Raw genomic sequence first — 19,846 nt, forward strand, 5'->3', positions numbered from 1 at the left:
AATTAAGTGAGATATGAGATAAGAGGGATCCGCGGTCACTTTAAGTCTAGTTCACATCAGCGATAAGAACGTAACTTTATCAGCGAGATAATGGTGAAAACGCCTCGGCTGCAATATTTTGAAGATAAATTCCAAATTATCATTTAAATGTCTGTTTTGCAATTAAACATGGTTGATGTTGATAATCGAATGTCACTAGTTTTAAATATTTACCCTTTCCTTTAGTGATTTGTTGCAAACAGCATGATATCAGCAAGCTGGAAATAAGAATAAATCATCCGCAAACCTACAAGACAAACTCTCTACCTTGATACAACGTGTTTCCAAATTTGAAACATTTAAAAATGAAGATTAAAACTAATACAAAGAAATTTCAAAGTCAAACGATACGACGGGAAATTTCGTTGGGTGAAAGCTAGTTGATTTAACGGAAAATATAATTTATTAGACAACTTATCTAGTACCACTTTCCACTGAAAAATTACACAAACACAAGATAGTGATGTTAAATAACTTATACCGTATAACTATGAAATAAAAATGAAGCAATGGTTTTTTAATTCACCTATTAAAATCTTTTAGGGGCCCTCAAAGTACTCCGAAGTTTCAGTTCTTGTAGCTAGGAGCGGAATAATATTTTTGAGATGCGGTGTAGTAACTAGGGGAGGCATACGCAGTGGTGTAATACTCGGAAGCCTTGGTGGTGTAGCTTGGAGCGGCATATGGCTTAAAAGCCTCGGTGTAGTAAGTGGGAGCGGCGTATGAGGAGGTGTGGTACTCTGGGGCCTTGGTGGTATAGTAGTCGGGGGCAGTGTAGCTTGTAGTGTAGTACACGGGAGCTACAGTGTAGTAGGTTGGGGTAGCATAAGTTGGGGCGTAGTATTCAACTGCTTTAGTGGTGTAGTACTGCGGGGCCTCAGTCTGGTAGTAGCTTGGGGACGAGTACTTCGGAGCCTCAGCGTAGTAAACTGGAGCAGCATAGGTGGTAGTGTAGTAGTCAGCCTTTCCCATAGCGTAGTACTCCGGGGCTTTAGTGGTATAATAAGAGGCAGTAGTGTAGTATTGTGGAGCATCTGTGGAGTAGCCTGGCTTGGCGTACGTGGTGTAGTAAACCGGGGCTTCAGTGTAATAGCTCGGAGCCGAGTAGTATTTTGGAGCTTCTGGATAATAAGCTGGGGTGGCATAGGTTGTTGTGTAGTAGCTTGGCTCGGTGTAGTAAGAAGGAGCAGCAGTGGCATAGTAGGACGGAGCAGAATAATCGTGTGGAGCCTCAGTGTAGTATGTGGGCTCACTGTAGTAAGACCGGGCAGCTTCAGGGTAGTAAGTCGGAGCTACGTAGTACTTGGCCGCTTCTGTTGTAGTGTAGTAGGCAGCGGTAGTGGTAGTGTAACTGGGGGCAGCATAGTACTTGGTGGCTTCAGTGTAGTAGCTCGGTGCAGCGTATGTCGTTGTGTAGTACTCCGGTGCCTTCGTTGTGTAGTATTTGGGAGGCTCAGCGTAGTAGCTTGGAGTAGCGTACGTTGTGGTGTAATAGACTGGGGCCTCTGTGTAGTAAGAGGCTGTGGTGTAGTATTCCGGCGCTTTGGTAGTGTAGTAGCCGGGGGTAGTATATGTCCTTGTATAATATTCAGCCTTCTTGGTGGTGTAGTACTCGGGTGCCTTGGTGGTGTAGTAGGATGCTGGAGAGGTGTAGTACCCGGATGAAGCAAAACCCATCGGCCCAGCCATGGCCAGTCCAGCCATCAAAGAAACAGCCAACAACAGCATTGTGGCATATTTATCTAAAAATTAAAAAAGAAAGCAGCTTAAAGATAAATTCAAAGAAATACCATTATCAAAATCATGCAATTAATTTAAGCAAATGTCAAATCTTATTGAACAAATCTACTGTGAATTCATTAATATGTTTTGTAGTTAGATGTCATGTAGTTATATGTTATGTATAATATGTTCACTATATGTTATTAAGCTTGAAAACGTGATACTTACCCATGATCGTGAGATAATGCTGACTTGATATGGAACGGATGTGCGACGCTCGATTTACTACCGTTGCTGTTCGATGGGTCCACTCGACTGACTTCAAACCTGTTTTGCCTTTTATTTATACGAACTTTTTGTCCCCCTTAATGCACGCCACTAGCCTGTGGCATATGAACAATTGACATATAATATTCTTACCCCACCTTTAATGACGTTGTCGCGTACCTGGTGACATTCTCTTCCCTTTTGGCCATTGGCGATTGCGATTTAAATCCACGTCGTCAGTGAAAACAAGTGTATTTTCAACTGATCGCACATGCGCTCTTTTGTCTTGATTTTCAACAGTTTGTAGGGGAAAATGGATGCCCTGCGGTGGCAACGCGATGTCAACATTGGAATTGCAGGATTAACAACAAATGCCAAAAATAAGTAATTACGATCTTACATTGGCTTCAACTTATATTTTCACTGCACAACAACAATAACACCTAGGCATTGCATGGACGCATCAGTGCCAATATCGGCCGCCAGGTGATATGGAGTATTCTTGCACACCATTAACGGTGCGTGATGCCACACCCTAATTCGTGAGTAAGATATAATAATTGAAAATTTGAAACATTTAATTAAGTTTTTTGTTTTATAATTACCTTGGATGTTATTTATCACTATTTTCTGCATACAGTTCATTTCTTACATTGTAGAATAGTTTCGCCGAATTTAAATGGGAGATGTTTTATGCCGGAAAATCCACGTTTACGTTAGCAACCTGTTTTGGTGCCGTGATTCACGGTATATAATAGTTGCGTGAGCAACTCAACGTAGCGGCACTTGAACAATGACTGGGTATGGCACCCTCCCACTATGGGATTATGGAATACTAGTAACCAAGAGTCTGTAAGCAATTACCAACTCGAAACGTCAAGCGTTGGTATGGGATTGGCCCACCATTCCAATGCAAAACTGAATAGAGATGTAAGAGCTATCAGCTGATGTCAGGATGCATCGAATCAATAGCTGTACTATATGATTCAGTCCATCCTGGCAGGTCTGGAGGTTACGAATAGTGTGTCAGTTCAAGTGCTTAGCGCAACCTTTTTGGCTATTTTCCCTATAACTAAAATAAAAACTGGCAAACCGACACCGATATCTCTGCCGAATATTTTGAGCATACCATAACATAGAAATTTTACTTTGGAAGTAATAATTACCATTAACGGTGTACATGCAACCTGAAAAAAAAATTAAACTGTTATTCAATTACAAATGGATTTTAACCACACAAACAAAACAATGCCTATGAACTAACGCAATGAATCAATGCGGTTCTTCTAGATAACTGAATATAGCGTATTTACTAATGTAGTTCTTACTAATCGTAACGTATAATTTTGTTCTGAAATGGTAACAAAACTTGAATCGCCTTAATCCGGCTTCATGTGATGCAGAATAAAACAAATGGATTTTGTAACGACATAATAGCTGTATTCAACATTAAAATTATAAACCACATTCGTATTATGACGAGTACGTAATGGATAAATACATGGCAGGAATCAATACTCATTTTGGAACGAGGAAAGCAAATTATAAAACAATATCTAATTATCCTTAACTATTGAGTTCGAGGGGCAACGCAATTTTCACGATTAATAATACTTTGGTTGCTCAGTGTAATAGCTGGGAGTGGCGAACGTTGTTGTGTAATAAGCTGGAGCATCGGTGTAGTAATTGGGAGCGGCGTAAGTAGTAGTGTAGTACTCTGACGCTTTTGTGGTGTAGTATTCAGTCTGGTAGTAGCTTGGAGCTGAGTAGTACTTCATTGCCTCAGTGTAGTAGCTGGGAGGGGCATATGTTGTTGTGTAGTATGTTGGAGCTTCAGTGTAATAGTTTGGTGCAGCATACCGTGTGGAGTAGTACTCAGGAACCTTTGTAGCATAGTATTGGGAAGCCTCAGTGTAGTAGGCTGGAGCAGCATACGTTGTGGTGTAGTATTCCGCTTTCTTTGTGTAGTACTCCGGGGCTTTAGTTGCGTAATATTCAGCAGCCTTTGTGGTATAGTATTGAGGGGCTTCAGTGTAGTAAACTGGAGCAGCATAAGTAGTGGTGTAGTACTTAGAGGGCTCGGTAAAGTAACTTGGCGAAGCATACATTGTTGTGTACTCGGCAGCCTTTGTAGTGTAGTATTGCGTAGCCTCAGTGTAGTATGCTGGAGCGGCGTAAGTGGTGGTGTAGTATTCGGCAACCTTCGTAGTGTAGTACTGAGGAGCCTCTGTGTAGTAAGACGGGGCAGCATAGGTTGTCGTGTAGTAGGTAGGTTCCACGTAGTACGTAGGAGCAGCCGTTGTGTAGTGACTTGGGGCAGCGTAAGACTTCGGAGCTTCAGCGTAGTATGTCGGCTCAGCATAGTAAGATGGGGCAGCTGCGGTGTAGTAGGTTGGAGCTGCATAATATTTGGCTGCTTCTGTTGTCGTGTAGTAGGTAACTGTGGTGGTGGTGTAGCTGGGCGCAGCATAATATGTATCGGGAGCTTCAGTATAGTAACTGGGTGTAGCGTATGCCGTTGTGTAGTACGTCGGGGCAGCATACGTAGTTGTGTAGTAAGAGGCTGTAGTGTAGTATTCCGGCGATCTGGTCGTGTAATACTGTGGAGGTTCGGTGTAGTAGCTGGGCGCAGCATATGTTGTTGTATAATACTCGGCCTTCTTTCTTGTATAGTACTCGGGAGCCTTGGTGGTGTAGTAACTGGGCGCTGCATACGTCGTGGTGTAGTAAGGCGCCGGAGTAGTGTAGTATGCAGAAGAAGACGTGCCCATTGGTCCAGCCATGGCCTGTCCAGCCATCTGAGAGACAACGGCCAACAGCAGCATCGCGCCGTAGTTAGCTGAAACAACAAACATAATTTTATTTCCTTCGTCCATCTGGATGTAAAGCAGATTCACACATGCTTATTCCGATTGATTGTAATCAATTCCTACGATTAAATAGTAAAATAAAACGAAAAGTTACCCATCATTGCAATGCTAGAAGACACCAGGTGACAGACAACTGATGGCAGATGTTGTTCAGCTGTTGCCGCTTCCAAGTTGCTTACTACACTGAATCGATACACGTTTGCCCTCTCATTTTATATGCGTCGAAAGTCACCCTGTTTCGATTCATTAACCCTGCGGTTATGACACGTGCACCTGACAGGTAGTGACGTAACAGCCAATATTCTTACCCCACCCTTTCAGCTTTGGCGTTTGTGTTGTCTAGGAACACGTTTGAAGGAGCGCATTATTCGCAAGTTAACCGTACTTGCTAATTCAATGTAAAACAAGGAACACCAACGTGAACATCGTTATCTCTCTCAAACGATGCGCATAATAGAATGGCAATTGTTACTCTTAATGAATGGCAACGTTATAATAAAAACTCGTTTGGCTATTCTTAATTTAACCGCGTGCTGTAAGAGGCATCCACTGATGACAAGGAGACAACGAAAACAATAAAGATATGTGTTGTGTAACAAATTGCATTTTTGCAACAATTATCTTTTCCTTATTCGCTAATGACAAGAAATAGACGTCCTTTATATTCATTTCAGATATGAATCGTTTGAAAGAGAGGCGAGTCTGTTGGTTTCATCTATCTTGATTCAGATTACGAAATCAACTGAATGAGTAACTGAACGACGTGCGGGAAATTGTTCCGCGAGTACGTATTAGAGAAATTATAGTTGACAAAAAGACCAAGCTGATTTAGGCCTCTATGTAATATTAAATGTGCTAAATTGTTTAACGGCATTGACATTCTTAAAATTGGAAATTTGAGGAGTTATAGCATGAAATGTGATTTGGTTTTTACTGAAACAGATACAAGCTTTAAATGATGTTTGATTCCTTTGACGATTTAAATACCCCCATTAGAAACGTGATTTAAAATTCAAGATATAGATAATGTGTTAACATAGACTGTATTTTAACATGAGTCGAGTGGCCATCAAACAAAGATCTGGATGAATCTTGGTTAGTCTCTCCCAGTCATCCTGTTTGCATATTTCTTTTCCATGTGATCCCACGAAAGTGAGTGCCGCATCTTTAAGAGAATCGATTGAATAAATGTGCGCCCACGCCATAAAATTAAGAGCGTTCTCTAATGTGATGCAAGATAACAAGAACTGGATGCATTCGTCTTTGAGGTCGCCAATGTCGTACATATCGGCTGCAACAAATAAAGGCTGGGCAATTTCCTCGGACAATTCAGTCGATGTTCGACCCGAGTAAATGTAATGGAGCAATTGTTTAAAAATATCTGGTTTGATATCTCTGATGCAAATTTTTCTCGTGCTCGCTTCTCGCAGTCCGCTCTGGAACATGGCAGCGAAGACGGAACTCCTGGCTGACAAAATAGCAACATGAGAGCCGATTTGCTCGTCTTCTTCGGCTGTGTCGAAATGGAATGTAACGTCGCAGTTCAACTGATTGACGTACAAATTAGTGAATTGCATCCGTGCGTTAATCTCGCCAGCAGTTCTTGAAAAGTTGATAAAAAGTGTGTAAGGGACTTTCGTTTGTTCCAGCTCCAAAAGTAGAGATACAAGGGGCATTTTGACGGACTTCCATTGACCAGGAGAGAACGACTCCAAAACGAATGGTTGACATTTGTTGACGCTGGCCCAAACTGCAGTTCGCTTGCCATAAATATCCTTGCAACAAACGCAATGCAATGACGCGTGCTCCAAGGAGAGTTGGATCGTAAATTCCAAGCCAGGGGAGGAATTTTCGCAGCCATGACGGAGTTCTTTCGGCTGGTAGGGCGTTCGGGAAAGGTGAAAGCAAACGTGTCCCGAAATGTGTTTGAGCTGAAATTTCTCCTCTTGGCTTGCGATCTCGTACTTAGTGGCGTTGAATGTCCCTTGAATGAAAAACGCACCACAGTTTAGTTCGGTCACCTGAAAATAAAAGGTACAGGTAATGGGTACTCTTTCCGCAGGTAAGGCAGTTGTATCTGGAATTTGCTGGATGACATTCCTAACATTACCGTTTTTGCTCCCAAGATCTGTTGTTCTTTTCCTAGATTGTCCTTCATTCCTATAGATCCATTTGTAATAAAATGATATCAATAAAATATAGACACATTTGACACAGACATTGAATTTTCTTGTTACCTTCATTCAACTGATAAAGCCGAATGTTTTTTTTTTTAGGAATTAAAAGAGAAAAAAAAAATAGGTTATTGATCATGTAAAAGTTGAAAGGAAATTAAGAAGTGCCACGTAGATTACCACTCGCTGTGCGTTCAAAAACCATTTGTAATCTTGGTTTTGTGACATTCCTTCTCCAATATCCAATCAAATGATTTCAACGAAATAGACGCATTCAGCACAATGTTCTTCGCAAGCGAATTTCTTAGCTGGTGTCACGGGTCGAGGACAGAGTTGGCTTCTTAGCAAAACAAACCTAGAAAGAATTGAAGAAAATTGCGTCATCCATGTTAAACTTTAAACAAAATTACTAAGTGGCACGTAGGTTTACCCTTTTAAAACATCAAATTCCGGTAATGGGTACTTTCCACTGGCAAAACAGCTCTATCCGGATTTGCTGGAAGAAGTTTCCTTGAACTTGACGTCGAAGCTTTTGGCTTTCAAGCTCTGTTGTTCTTTTTGTCTTGATTCGTATCAACTAAATTTCAAAAGAATAAAGACGCATTTGACACAGGATGCTACATTTCCTATTACCTCTTGGATGCCGCATGTATTGCTAAATGAAAATAAAGGAGATTTAAAGACAACAACGTTGACCATTTTTGAAATTTAAAATGAGATTACAAAGTGCTGGTATGCAGAAATCTTTTCCTCAGAAAGTCGGTTCGTTTCTTCTGATCTTCTAGTTAACTTTCGCCACTTAAGCGAGGAGAGTTGGAGATTTTTCTTGATGCAAAATGCCCCAATAAAACGTGAAATAATAGGTTTAACGTACAAAATGGCGCACAACCAGTGAAATAAAACACGAACTTCTATTCTTTCCGCGTTACTCAAATCTCTGTGATAGTCGAAGAGACAATAAAATGCGAGATAAATGAGATAAGAGTGATACTTGGTCGCTTTATGTCGCTTTCACATCAGCGATAGGAACGTAACTCTATCAGCGAGATAGTGGTGAAAACGCCTCGGCTGCAATCATTTAATTTCTGTGTACAATTAAGCACGGTTGATATTGATAATGGAATTTCATTAGGTTTAAGTATTTACCCTTTCCTTTGGTGATTTGTTGCAAACAGCGTGATATCAGCATGCTGGAAATAAATATACTGTAGATCATCCGCAAACATACAAGACAAACTGTCCACCTTAATACAATTTAATTCCAAATTTTAAACATGAAAAATGCAGATTAAAACTAATTAATAAAGATTTCGAAGTCAAGCGATACGACGTGAAATTTCATTGGGCGAAATTTCATTGAGTTGTTTTAACCGGAACCACGTCCCAGGGAAAAATTATACCTACACAAGATCGTGATATTAAATAACGTTTGCCGTGTAATTATAAAATAAAAATGAAGCAATGGTTTTTCAATTCACCAATTAAAACTTAGGGGCCCTTAATTTTGCATCCAATGAAACTCTGAACCTGAAGCAAACCATGAACCTGAAGTAGTGCATCCACAAGATTGGTATTACTCAAATATAATAACTCCGATCTTGTGGATGCACTCGATCAGGAGTTTGTAAAAATTGTTGCCACAGGTAGTGAGTTGGTAATGCTTATTGTTTGTTCATTTTGAATTTTTATTTCATGAACTTTTTTTTTTTTTTTTAAAGGGCTTCGGGTTTTGGGCTTCGGTTGAAACATGGGTTTTAAATACACAAAAGCTAGCCTTTTGTTGTACTGCCTGGGGTAGTTTGAACTGGTTAAAAATTTAAAAAGTATGGTTCTACATAGTCCTCGAAGTTAGGTTATCTAGAAAAAAAACGTAGTGGTGTAATACTCGGGCGCCTTGGTGCTGAAGCTTGGAGCGGAATAATACTTAGAAGGCTCGGTGTAGTAACTGGGATTGGCGTGTGATATGGTGTAGTACTCGGGGGCAGAGTAAGTCGTAGTGTAGTAAACGGGAGCTTCAATGTGGTAGCTTGGGCAGCATAAGTTTGGGCGTAGTATGCGGGTGCTTTAGTGGTGTAGTACTGCGGAACCTCTGTCTGGTAGTAGCTTGGGGTGGAGTACTTCGGAGCCTCAGCGTAGTAAACTGGAGCAGAATAGGTGGTAGTGTAGTAGTCAGCCTTTTGCGTAGCGTAGTACTCCGGAGCACCTTAGTGGTATAACAAGAGGCGGTAGTGTAGTATTGTGGAGCATCTGTGGAGTGGCCTGGCTTGGCGTATGTGGTGTAGTAAACAGGGGCTTCATTGCAGTAGCTCGGAGCCGAATAGTGTTTCGAAGCTTATGGATAATAAGCTGAGGTGGCATAGGTTGTTGTGTAGTAGCTTGGCTCGGTGTAGTAAAAAGGAGCAGCAGTGGTACAGTAAGACGGAGAAGAATAGTACTGCACAGCTTCAGCTGTAGTAAGTTGGAGAGCAACATCCGTTATTTCTCCATGGCCTGCCCAGCCATCAGAGGGATAACGTCCAACAGCAGCATCGCGCCCTAGTTGGCTGAAACAACAAACATAATATTATCACCTTCATCCATCTGGATGTAAACAGATGCACACATGTTTATTCCGATTGATTGTAACCATAATTAATAACTATTTCAACACTTTTAAATATCAAAACTAAACGAAAAGTTACCTATCATTGCAGGACTAGAACAGACAAGGTGAAAGACAACTGATGGTAGATGGTGTTCAGCTGTTGCCGTGCCCAATTTGCTTACTACACTGAATTGAAACACATTTGTTATCTCATTTTATATAACTCCGAAATCACCCTGTTTCGATTCATTAACCCTGCGGTTACGACAAGTGCACCTGATAGCTATTGACGTAACAGCCAATATTCTTACCCCACCCTTTCAGCTTGGCGTTTGTGTTGTCTAGCAACACGTTTGAAGGGGCGCATTATTCGCAAGTTAACCGTACTTGCGAATAATAAAAACAAAATTAAAAAAAAAAACGAATAATAATACCCAGCCATCAAAGAAACAGCAGCATTGTGGCATAGTTAGCTACAAATTAAAACAGAATGCTGTTTTACGATAAATTCAAACAAAGAGCATGAGCAAAATGATCCAATTAGTTTGAGCAAAAGCCAAAACTTACTGAACGAATCTACTGCGAATTCATTAATAAAATATGTTGTTAAACTTGAAAATATGATACTTACTTATGATCGTAAGATAATGTTGACTTGATAAGGAACGGCTGTGTGACGCTCGATTTACTACCGTTGCTGTTGGATGAGCCGACTCGACTGATTTCAAATTTGTTTTGTCTTCTTTTTATACAAACTTTTTGTCCCCCCTAATACACGTCACTAGCCTGTGGCATATTAACAAATGAGATATAATATTCTTACCCCACCTTTAATGACGTTGTCGCGCACCTGATGACATTCTCTTCCCTTCTGGCCGTTGGCGATTGCGATTTAAATCCACGTAGTCAGTGAAAAGAAGGGTATTTTAAATTGATCGCACATCCGCTCGTTTCTCTTGATTTTTCACCAGTTTGTAGAGCAAAACGAATGTCCTGCGATGACAACACGATGTCAACATAGGAATTGCAGTATTAACAACAAATGCCAAAAACAAGTAATGGCGATCCTACATTGGCTTCAAGCTTCAACTTATATTTTCACGGTACAACTGCAATAAGACCCAGCCAATGCGTGGACGCATAAGTGCCAATATCGGCCGCCAGGTGATATGGAGGATTCTTGCATGTTTTTTAACGTTGCGTGATGCCACACCCTAATTCGTGACTGCTACATAATAATTGAAAATTTTAAACATTTAATCAAGTTTTTTGTTTTATAATTACCTTGTATGTTGTCTATCACCATTTTCTTAACACAGTTCATTTATTACATTGTAGAATAGTTTCGCCCAGTTTTAATGGGAGTTGTTTTATGACGGAAAATGCACGTTTACGTTAGCAACCTGTTTTGGTGCCGTGGTTCACGGTATATAATAGTTGCGTGAGCAACTTAACGTAGCGGCACTTGAACAATGACTGGGTATGGCACCCTCCCACTATGGGATTATGGAATACTAGTAACCAAGAGTCTGTAAGCAATTACCAACTCGAAACGTCAAGCGTTGGTATGGGATTGGCCCCCCATTCCAATGCAAAACTGAATAGAGATGTAAGAGCTATCAGCTGATGTCAGGATGGATCGAATCAATAGCTGTACTATATGATTCAATCCATCCTGGCAGGTCTGGAGGTTACGAATAGTGTGTCAGTTCAAGTGCTTAGCGCAACCTTTTTGGCTATTTTCCCTATAACTAAAATAAAAACTAGCAAGCCGATACTGATATCTCTGCCGAATATTTAAGCATTTCCATAACATAGAAATCTCAGGGTAAAATTAGGAAATAGCCATTAGCTGTGTATATGCAAACTGAAAAAAAATTTACATTTAATGGCAAACCAAAAGATAATGGATTTTAACTACAACAACTTAACAATGCCTATGGACTAATGCAATGAATCAATACCACTTTGTGCTAAGCGACTATGTAAATAAACTCATTGCAATTTTCTAAATAACCATGATATATTTCCCACAAATTATCGTAATGCATAATTGTGTTGAGAAATTACGATGTTGTACGAACACTAACTGAAGTCGTCTTCATCCGCTTAATGTAATAAAGAATAATAACAAGTACAGATTGAATAACATAATAGCTGTATTCAACATTTCATCTATAAACCACATTCTTACGGTACGATTAGTTAATGCATAAATACATGGCAGAGGGAAATACTCATTTTGGAACGAGGACAGCAAATAATAAAACAAAATCTAATCATCTTTAACTATTGAGCTTGACGGACAAGGCCATTTTCACCACTAATAATACTTTGGTCGCTCAGTGTAATAGCTTGGTGCAGCATACGTTGTGGTGTAGTAATCAGGAGCCTTTGTAGTATAATATTGGGGAGCCTCAGTGTAGTAAGCTGGAGCTGCGTAAGTTGTGGTGTAGTATTCCGCTTTCTTTGTATAGTATTCAGGGGCTTTAGTCGTGTAGTATTCAGTAGCCTTTGTGGTGTAATATTGTGGAGCTTCTGTGTAGTAAACCGGAGCAGCATACGTTGTGGTGTAGTACATCGGTGGTTCCGTATAATAGCTTGGGACAGCATACGTTGTTGTGTATTGTGGAGCCTCAGTCTTGTAGTAGCTTGGGGCTGAGTAATACTTGGTAGCTTCGGTGTAGTAAGCTGGAGCGGCGTATGTTGTGGTGTAGTACATAGGAGGCTCGGTGTAATAGCTTGGCGCAGCATATGTTGTGTACTCGGGAGCCTTTGTAGTGTAGTACTGTGGAGTCTCAGTGTAATAGGCTGGAGCTGCGTAAGTGGTGGTGTAGTATTCAGCAGCCTTCGTAGTGTAGTATTGAGGAGCCTCTGTGTAATAAGACGGGGCAGCATAAGTTGTCGTGTAGTAGGTAGGTTCCACGTAGTACGAAGGAGCAGCCGTTGTGTAGTAACTTGGGGCAGCGTAAGACTTAGGGGCTTCATTGTAGTATGTTGGCTCAGCGTAGTAAGACGGGGCAGCTGCAGTGTAATACGTTGGAGCTACGTAGTACTTGGGTGCTTCTGTCCTGGTGTAGTACGACGCAGTAGTTGTGTAGCTCGGAGCAGAGTAATATTTCGTGGCCTCAGTGTAGTAAGACGGAGAAGCGTACGTTGTGGTGTAATACTCAGGGGCCTTTGTGGTATAGGAGGCGGGAGCTTCGGTGTAGTAGGTTGGAGTGGCGTAGGTTGTCGTGTAATACACTGGCGCCTCTGTGTAATAGCTCGGTGCAGGGTAGTACTCGGGCCCTTTTGTAGTGTAGTATGTAGGGGCTGCATATGTTGTAGTATAGTACTCGGGCGCCTTTGTAGTGTAATAAGCAGGAGCAGCATATGTTGTGGTATAGTAAGTAGGAGCAGCATACGTCGTGGTGTAGTACTCGGGGGCCTTTGTCGTGTAGTAAGTAGGAGCAGCATACGTGGTGGTGTAGTACTCGGGAGCCTTAGTGGTGTAGTAAGCAGGAGCGGCATATGTTGTGGTATAATACGTTGGGGCAGCATATGTTGTGGTATAATACGTTGGGGCAGCATATGTTGTGGTATAATACGTTGGGGCAGCATATGTTGTGGTATAGTACGTTGGGGCAGCATATGTTGTGGTATAGTACGTTGGGGCAGCATACGTCGTGGTGTAGTACTCCGGGGCCTTTGTCGTGTAGTAAGTGGGAGCAGCATACGTGGTGGTGTAGTACTCGGGAGCCTTAGTGGTGTAGTAAGCAGGAGCGGCATATGTTGTGGTATAATACGTTGGGGCAGCATACGTCGTGGTGTAGTACTTGGGCTCTTTTGTGGTGTAGTAAGCAGGAACAGCATATACTGTGGTGTAGTACGGCGCAGCAGTGGTGGTCTGGTAAGAATAGCTACCGGATCCAGACGAAGAACCCATCGGCACACCTAAGGTCGACCCAGTTACCAGGAGGACGACAGCTAGTAGCAGCATAATTCCACAGCAACCTGTCATACAATAATTATATTAGTTATCATTCCATAATGATATTTCCCTTAAACTCCTTAAAACAACCCAACGAATCACTTCACCTCCATGAAACTTTCATCAAATCAACATTGACATCATCACATTAACTCAAACAATTGAACAAGTTGAAATTTATACTTTACCCATAATTGCAGGTTAATACTGGAACACACTATCTTTAACTCAGCTACTAGTATTTATGAGATTGCTAGTACTCTTTTGTGACTGAGACGCTCACTCGACTGGCTTCTACCATCGAAATGGTCTCATTTTATACGGTTTCATGTCACCCTGATACGTCTTTCGAGCCCAGAGGGTCTACCTGTTTGCTCTGACGTAACAGCCAAAATTCCTACCCTACCTCTAGCCGCACGTGTCGTGTGCAATGTTCGAAAATCGAAACAAAAGGATAATTATCTTGCCCATCCCAATGAATCATCGTTTTGCCCGCGACTGAAAGCGCCAAGCAAAAACGAATGCGCATTCGAAAATGCAATATTGACATGAATGAAATTAACTCTTATCTATTCAAGATGCTTTTCTCATCTCAGCAACTAATTGAAATGAAAACGTACTGTTATTAATCCAAAAATGTTCAAAGGTTTCACCAATACAATTAATCATTCAGATTTCCTTTGTGAGACTTCCTGCCTCTTGGCAAACTCACGTTAACATCGTATGCAAATGTATTTGTAATTTCTTCTTTTTCCTTCATGAACTTTGGATGGCCATTTTTCCGCCGGCTTTTCTTGTTTTGGAATTCTTCCTTATTGTTGATGATGTAATTAACTAATGACACGAAATGGTTCGTGAATATAATGAACATCGGTAGCGCAAATGGCGTGTAATGCCTAGTAATCAAAACTATGCGTCAAACATATTGCTCCGAAGTCACGTAATTAGCAAGGTGTGTTACCTTATTAAATTTCGTCCTTGTACGTTTTAAATTCTTTACTAGTGATTCGTGTTCCGTGATGTCGTGGAGGCGTTCCAATCTAGCTGGAATGTTGTTTAGAGCTTCGTTTTGTAATGTACATCGCGCCTTGCCACTGAAAATCATCATATCTGAATAGGGTCTCTTTAGAAAAACTTTGTAATCACGCGTGATTCAGTGTGTTAACTACGAAGCTGATACAATAGAGAGAAAGAAAAAAAAACAGGGTTGCCACAAGAAATTGGGAAAAGATAAATAGAAAGGCTTTTGTTGTTTCAGTAATAGCTACATGGCTATTAGAGCAGTTTCAACAACCATCCTGAGTTTAAATCTACGTGTCAACGATCGTGAATGACGTCAAAGACGCTGCTTCTATTAAATTCGTTTCCCCCCCTTTCATATCGAACGATTAGATTTTGCCAAATGTCCAAAACAAATTGAAATTTTTGATTGCAGAAATCAAGATTGTATACCAGCTGACTGGCAATTTTCCGCTTGCTTCTCGTAATATTTTATTGCAAGTCTTATTGGACATTAACCGACATTTAATCTGTATTACCCTTTTCTTTTCTTTTCTTTTTTTTTTCACCGTATAGAGAAATTGGATGCGTCATTAATGCTCTTTCCGGTTGCGTGTGTGCATCAGGGCGTGGCACGTCATTTTCAACGCCCTCGGAGCACCGATGATTGCCTAATCAAGCGTGTACACGAATGGAGCCCCGTTAATAGGTGCACAACCTACGTAATAATAAAAACGGCTATTTCTTTAAGTAAAAACTAAAATGGATACTACTTCTAAAACGTAAACTCACGCGCAAAATATTTACATGAAATTGCACCGATGGCAAATGATCCGGATTGTCCGGCGATGTTCTCAATTGTGCACACCACCGGCCGAACACAAGGGAAATCTAAAAACTTGAATGAAACATTTATTTCCACACATTTCTTTATTTTATTTTTTTTTACCTTGGCTTTAGCGTGCGTAACAAGCACTAGCTGGGCATAGCCAGCAGGAGGCGTTCTATAATCCGTACCTAATGCTCAAGAGCTCTATACTGTCTGATGTTCGATCTCTTTTGTAACACACAGATTATAAGACGAAATTTCTTTTCCTGCTGCTATGTAGGCATTACAGAATCGATGGGACGGGTGTTTTTCCCGCTTTTTAAAATTTCGCAATCTCTCCCGATCACGAACTCCGGTCGTCCTCGTGATCTACAACAGCCCAATCCGATTTATTCTTTTATTTTCTTCTTAAGGCTTGGGTGTCCTTTCATATTCTTCTATGCATGCAATCCGGATATGACATTCAAGCAGCTTGAACGATTCTTCGTCTGTCGTGAAATGAAAAGATTTTCATGCAAAAATACACGCGCTCTAAAATGAATTTCTGGCCGTCTTATAACGGAGATAAAATATTCTGTAATAATAATTGCCCTGTTTTTTTTTTTAATGTATCGATTTATTGGAGAGAATGGTGATCGAAAAATGGTCGCTATAGTTCAATATACGAACTTGAATTTAGCAACAGGAAGCGGAGAAGATCAAAGGACACACAAATAATAAAAATTGGCTATTTGCAGTCAAAGAGCATCAAAGTTAAAAAACGAAGGCAAACTATAATGCAGTTCGGCGTGAACGAATGCGTTCGAACATCCGCAACATTGCGCTATTTTTAAGTCTTTTGATTGTGGACCCAAATGCTGGTCCGTATGTAGCACACACACACAAAAGAAGAGTGACACAAGTTATATCAGCCGGACTAAAAAAAAAACGTGTCGGCCCTACAAACTCGATTTCGTGCGTGTTTTTTTTTCCTTTTGAAGTTTCTCGCCAGAGATTAGGTAAAAGCGGGATCTGACGTTCCAAAAAAACACGAACAGCCAGCATCTTTTTGTGTTTACGACAACACATAACACAGCATCCAATTCACCACGTTATAGCCATTGAAAAAAATAAAAATAAAAGGCTTTTCCTCGTGCAACTAAAAACTGGACAACTTTGCATTCCCATTAAAACAAGAAACAAAGGGCCAGAAGAACGTCATTTGTTTTTATCTTTAGTTGATGCAATAGCGGGTGACTTCTAACTGCATACGAGGGGAGTTTAAAATAAACGTTATGTTTATCAAACGCATGACAATGAAACGACTATCGTGAATGGGGATGTCCTTGCTATTCCTATTTATAGAATGGCCGAACGATATAGTATTGATCGGTTTTATTTCAACACAAGAAGGCTGTAAACGAACCACCACGTCAATGGGCGCAACTATATAGGGCTCTCTGTGCGAAAAGTCTGACAAGCTACAATACACATGTGTTAGATAAAACAGTTTGGCGTGTATTATATTGCGGGATGACGCATGTGTTAACGCACAACGAAGGGGCCGGCATACGTCATCGTGTACTACTCGGAAAGCTATTACATAAATAAATTGCCTACATACGAAACGAAAAAATAACGAGGGTACGAAGACGTTAGGTCAACTCCAAATGGAGCGTGAATTCGGGAAAATAGAAGAACATCGTTGGGTGCAAATATTTTAGATGTTTAATTGCACTTTGTATAAAAATGTAATGAAAAAAGAGTGATTCAACGTGTATACACCTGTTGGCTGTAATTGAAAACGAACGTTGAAGTAGACCGAGCCGAGGGCTCACGACGCAATCACGGACTTGTATATATATATGGTTATCGCACAGCTGGAAGTCTGGCCACAGCGGGTCGTCACTTTGATCAATCACCGATCGAAATGAGGCTCGGGTATATTTGTTTTTTGCCAAATGGATCAAATGCGTGCGTGAGGCCAACAAGAACCAAAGTGAAGGCGAACGTTCTGCGTGAAACGGCGGTCGTATTGCAAGGTGTTATGAGGTCCGACAGATGAGTTAATAACACGCTAAACGTTTATGCAGTTGTTTTAAATGCTGCTATTGTTTTAACCACATGAAAATATGTAAAAATAAGCAAAGCATTCGGTGTGAGCTGATATGAATAAATCAACAAGAAGAAGGTAGTACTAATCTTTGTCCCGAAGCTAACACGTAAATGATGAAACGTCTTCGACGGACACGATCGAATTTGCATATGTTACTTTGCATGTTCTCTATGTACAGGGATAGTCTTGTTCAACTTGGATGAAAAGGCGACACGTGTACGTTACTGGACGTGCAAAGTAAAAAGTCTTTGATTTTTGTTTTTTGTGTATTTCAGAAAACAAAAATAAAATTTCCATCAGAATGGTCTGTACCGTGTTGTCTTGTCTAGCGGCTATGCATATATTTGCATGCGATACTCTGTGTTGTTATTTATGCTGCTTTCAGTCTTTATCTTCAACATCGACTGTACATATCGCTGATGCCAGAGCGGGCCATCATGTTTTCCGAACAAAAAAACAGCACGAGCTTGTTCTTATTTATTTATGTTTGTGCAATATTCAGACAGCTGCAGTTGATGTTGTTTTTTTGGCCATTGTCATTCAGTTTTGTGCTCGTAAAAAAAAAAAAAAGAGCTGAGGGGCTTTCAGTTTGCACTCCATTGCGGAGTAGGTTCTCATTTTCACGCTTTCACCAATGCCAATATCGTCGACGAAGAGTCTTCTCACGAAGCTGATGATGAGAGTTCGTTCTTATTGCAACATCTACAATAAAATATCACCAAACGTATCTGATTTTAGTTCGTAGAGTATAAAACTAATCAAAGCATTTTTTTCAATTGAAAAAAAAAAAGAATTCACGGTTCAGTGTCACAACGGGAGGACGTTTACACACGCAATATGTACACACACACAGACGTGCAACAATAGGCAATCTATCCATCCACACGGCGACCTCTTTCTTATTGATCGCATTTGACATCAGTTCGTTGGTGTGGGCTCTGGCGGAAAACGCGGAACTTGTCTTGTTCGTTGACACTTTTAATCAGATGCGTTCAACGTGACGTGAATCCACCGTCAAGGTGCGATAGCGAGTGGGAGGGAACGGACATGTACCATAGAACCTTCCATATAAAGATAGAAACATCTTTAATATGCCACTATCGTTTTGATTGATGTTCTTGTTTTTATTAAAATAAAAATTGTCTTTCTCTTAATTTGTCCAAACGTAAAATAAGGAAGAGAAATTCACGTTCTTGATGATTAGATAGAACGTGATAAAAGATGTTTGCCTCTTTTGATGTTCATGCCGCTTTGTTTTTAGCTTGCCTATCAGTTTTGCGTCGTTAAATTCGTGTAGATTTTACTTGATGTCATCAAGCCCGAAAATTGATTATCGCAGTCTGCCTTCTCACCATCAAAGATTTTTCTTTTTGTTTGCCCAGTTCATTGTTGACGCCAAGTTTTCTTATTATATAGATCGGCCAAAAGTATGGCCGACATATTGCCAATGGCATTTTATTAAGGAGAATGATCCTGCCCTTTTTCGCACTTGATAGCGGTGAACAAACATAATAGGCTCCCTTATATCTAGAAATGATGACGACACAATGTCATATATATATACGATCCAGCGGGTTTAACGAGTACGTCTTCGTCGATGACATTTTTTTGTGCTACCCAGTCTTTTGTCATCATTTTTTTCGCAAGGGATTCTTCTTTACAATGTGATCCTTTCTTTTTCGAGAGAGACGCGATTTTTTAAACAATCACATTTCACTGGTTCCATATAGCTGTAACGAGCAAGATTCAGAACGGAGGGGAAGTGAAAATGAACGCCCCTGAGTGTGTAGGCTAGCAAAAACCGGAAATCTTTTATGTATGTGGAATGCTTGTGGTAGAGAGAGAGAGTTTCTTTAGAACTTGATTCGTTAGTGTAACACTTTGACCGTGTACATTTTGGCGCATTCTTCGGTAGAGCTTTACATATCTCCAGAGGAAACGATCATATCCTGGAAATATTGAAGTCTATTTGAGCGATAAAGAGAAAGAACAGCACACAAAAAAATGGAGATCCCTGTGTGCAAAGAGGAAATGCTGTGATCAATGGGTAGCTAACTGCACAAGGCTTTGATTCAACAAAGAGCGTATGTGGCTACATCAAATAGGGATATCTTCTTGGAACGGAAGCGAGTGCCGTTCTCTGTCTCTTTACTTCGTCGTGTACAGCTGGAACAGACGTTAACAATGAGTGTTCCAGTTTCTTTTCTACTCTTCCAGTTGACGTTTCTTTTCAAATGTTTTTCTTGAATCTCTACAGCGCATCTTCTGAAATACCCAATGGCAGAGTTCAATCC

The 19,846-nt window shown here is 40.6% G+C and overlaps 2 protein-coding genes, 1 long non-coding RNA gene and 1 pseudogene across 6 annotated transcripts; 1 reads left to right on the forward strand and 3 right to left on the reverse strand.

Moving 5' to 3' along the window:
• Positions 1-423: 423 nt before the first annotated feature.
• Positions 424-13,912, reverse strand: LOC130688984 (adhesive plaque matrix protein-like). Its single transcript, XM_057512007.2, has 3 exons — positions 13,818-13,912; positions 12,695-13,652; positions 424-1,429 (listed from the first exon to the last, which is right to left on the reverse strand). Exons 1-3 carry the CDS (start codon positions 13,819-13,821, stop codon positions 607-609), a joined length of 1,785 nt encoding a protein of 594 aa, XP_057367990.2. The 5' UTR covers positions 13,822-13,912; the 3' UTR covers positions 424-606.
• On the forward strand, positions 733-9,487 carry LOC132088263 (uncharacterized). Of its 4 annotated transcripts, none has more exons than XR_009421665.1 (4): positions 733-748; positions 1,244-1,519; positions 3,925-4,083; positions 9,433-9,487. It is a non-coding gene; the product is annotated as an uncharacterized LOC132088263 (long non-coding RNA). The 4 variants fall into 4 exon arrangements; XR_009421664.1 differs by lacking the exon at positions 9,433-9,487 and adding an exon at positions 4,282-4,376; XR_009421663.1 differs by lacking the exons at positions 3,925-4,083; positions 9,433-9,487 and adding an exon at positions 3,850-3,870.
• On the reverse strand, positions 5,738-8,000 carry LOC130689089 (BTB and MATH domain-containing protein 42-like). The gene is made up of 6 exons (XM_057512100.2): positions 7,796-8,000; positions 7,706-7,727; positions 7,503-7,649; positions 7,136-7,427; positions 7,009-7,058; positions 5,738-6,919 (listed from the first exon to the last, which is right to left on the reverse strand). Exons 4-6 carry the CDS (start codon positions 7,209-7,211, stop codon positions 5,930-5,932), a joined length of 1,116 nt encoding a protein of 371 aa, XP_057368083.1. The 5' UTR covers positions 7,212-7,427; positions 7,503-7,649; positions 7,706-7,727; positions 7,796-8,000; the 3' UTR covers positions 5,738-5,929.
• On the reverse strand, positions 11,798-12,659 carry LOC132088261 (uncharacterized; annotated as a pseudogene).
• Positions 13,913-19,846: the final 5,934 nt, after the last annotated feature.

This window comes from Daphnia carinata, chromosome 9 (assembly GCF_022539665.2).
Source record: "Daphnia carinata strain CSIRO-1 chromosome 9, CSIRO_AGI_Dcar_HiC_V3, whole genome shotgun sequence".
Lineage (NCBI taxonomy): Eukaryota > Metazoa > Arthropoda > Branchiopoda > Diplostraca > Daphniidae > Daphnia > Daphnia carinata.

What these genes read in the sequence shown, in the direction of transcription:
- LOC130689089 (XM_057512100.2), bottom strand. Translation starts at nt 7,211, where the DNA reads ATGATCAATAACCTATTTTTTTTTTCTCTTTTAATTCCTAAAAAAAAA. An exon ending in GCTTTATCAGTTGAATGAAG is followed by an intron (nt 7,059 to 7,135) that starts GTAACAAGAAAA and finishes ATGGATCTATAG; the next exon opens with GAATGAAGGACAATCTAGGA. An exon ending in AGATCTTGGGAGCAAAAACG is followed by an intron (nt 6,920 to 7,008) that starts GTAATGTTAGGA and finishes TTTTATTTTCAG; the next exon opens with GTGACCGAACTAAACTGTGG.
- LOC130688984 (XM_057512007.2), bottom strand. An exon ending in AAGTACTACGTAGCTCCAAC is followed by an intron (nt 1,430 to 12,694) that starts GTATTACACTGC and finishes CGCTGCACCGAG; the next exon opens with CTACTACACTGAAGCCACCA.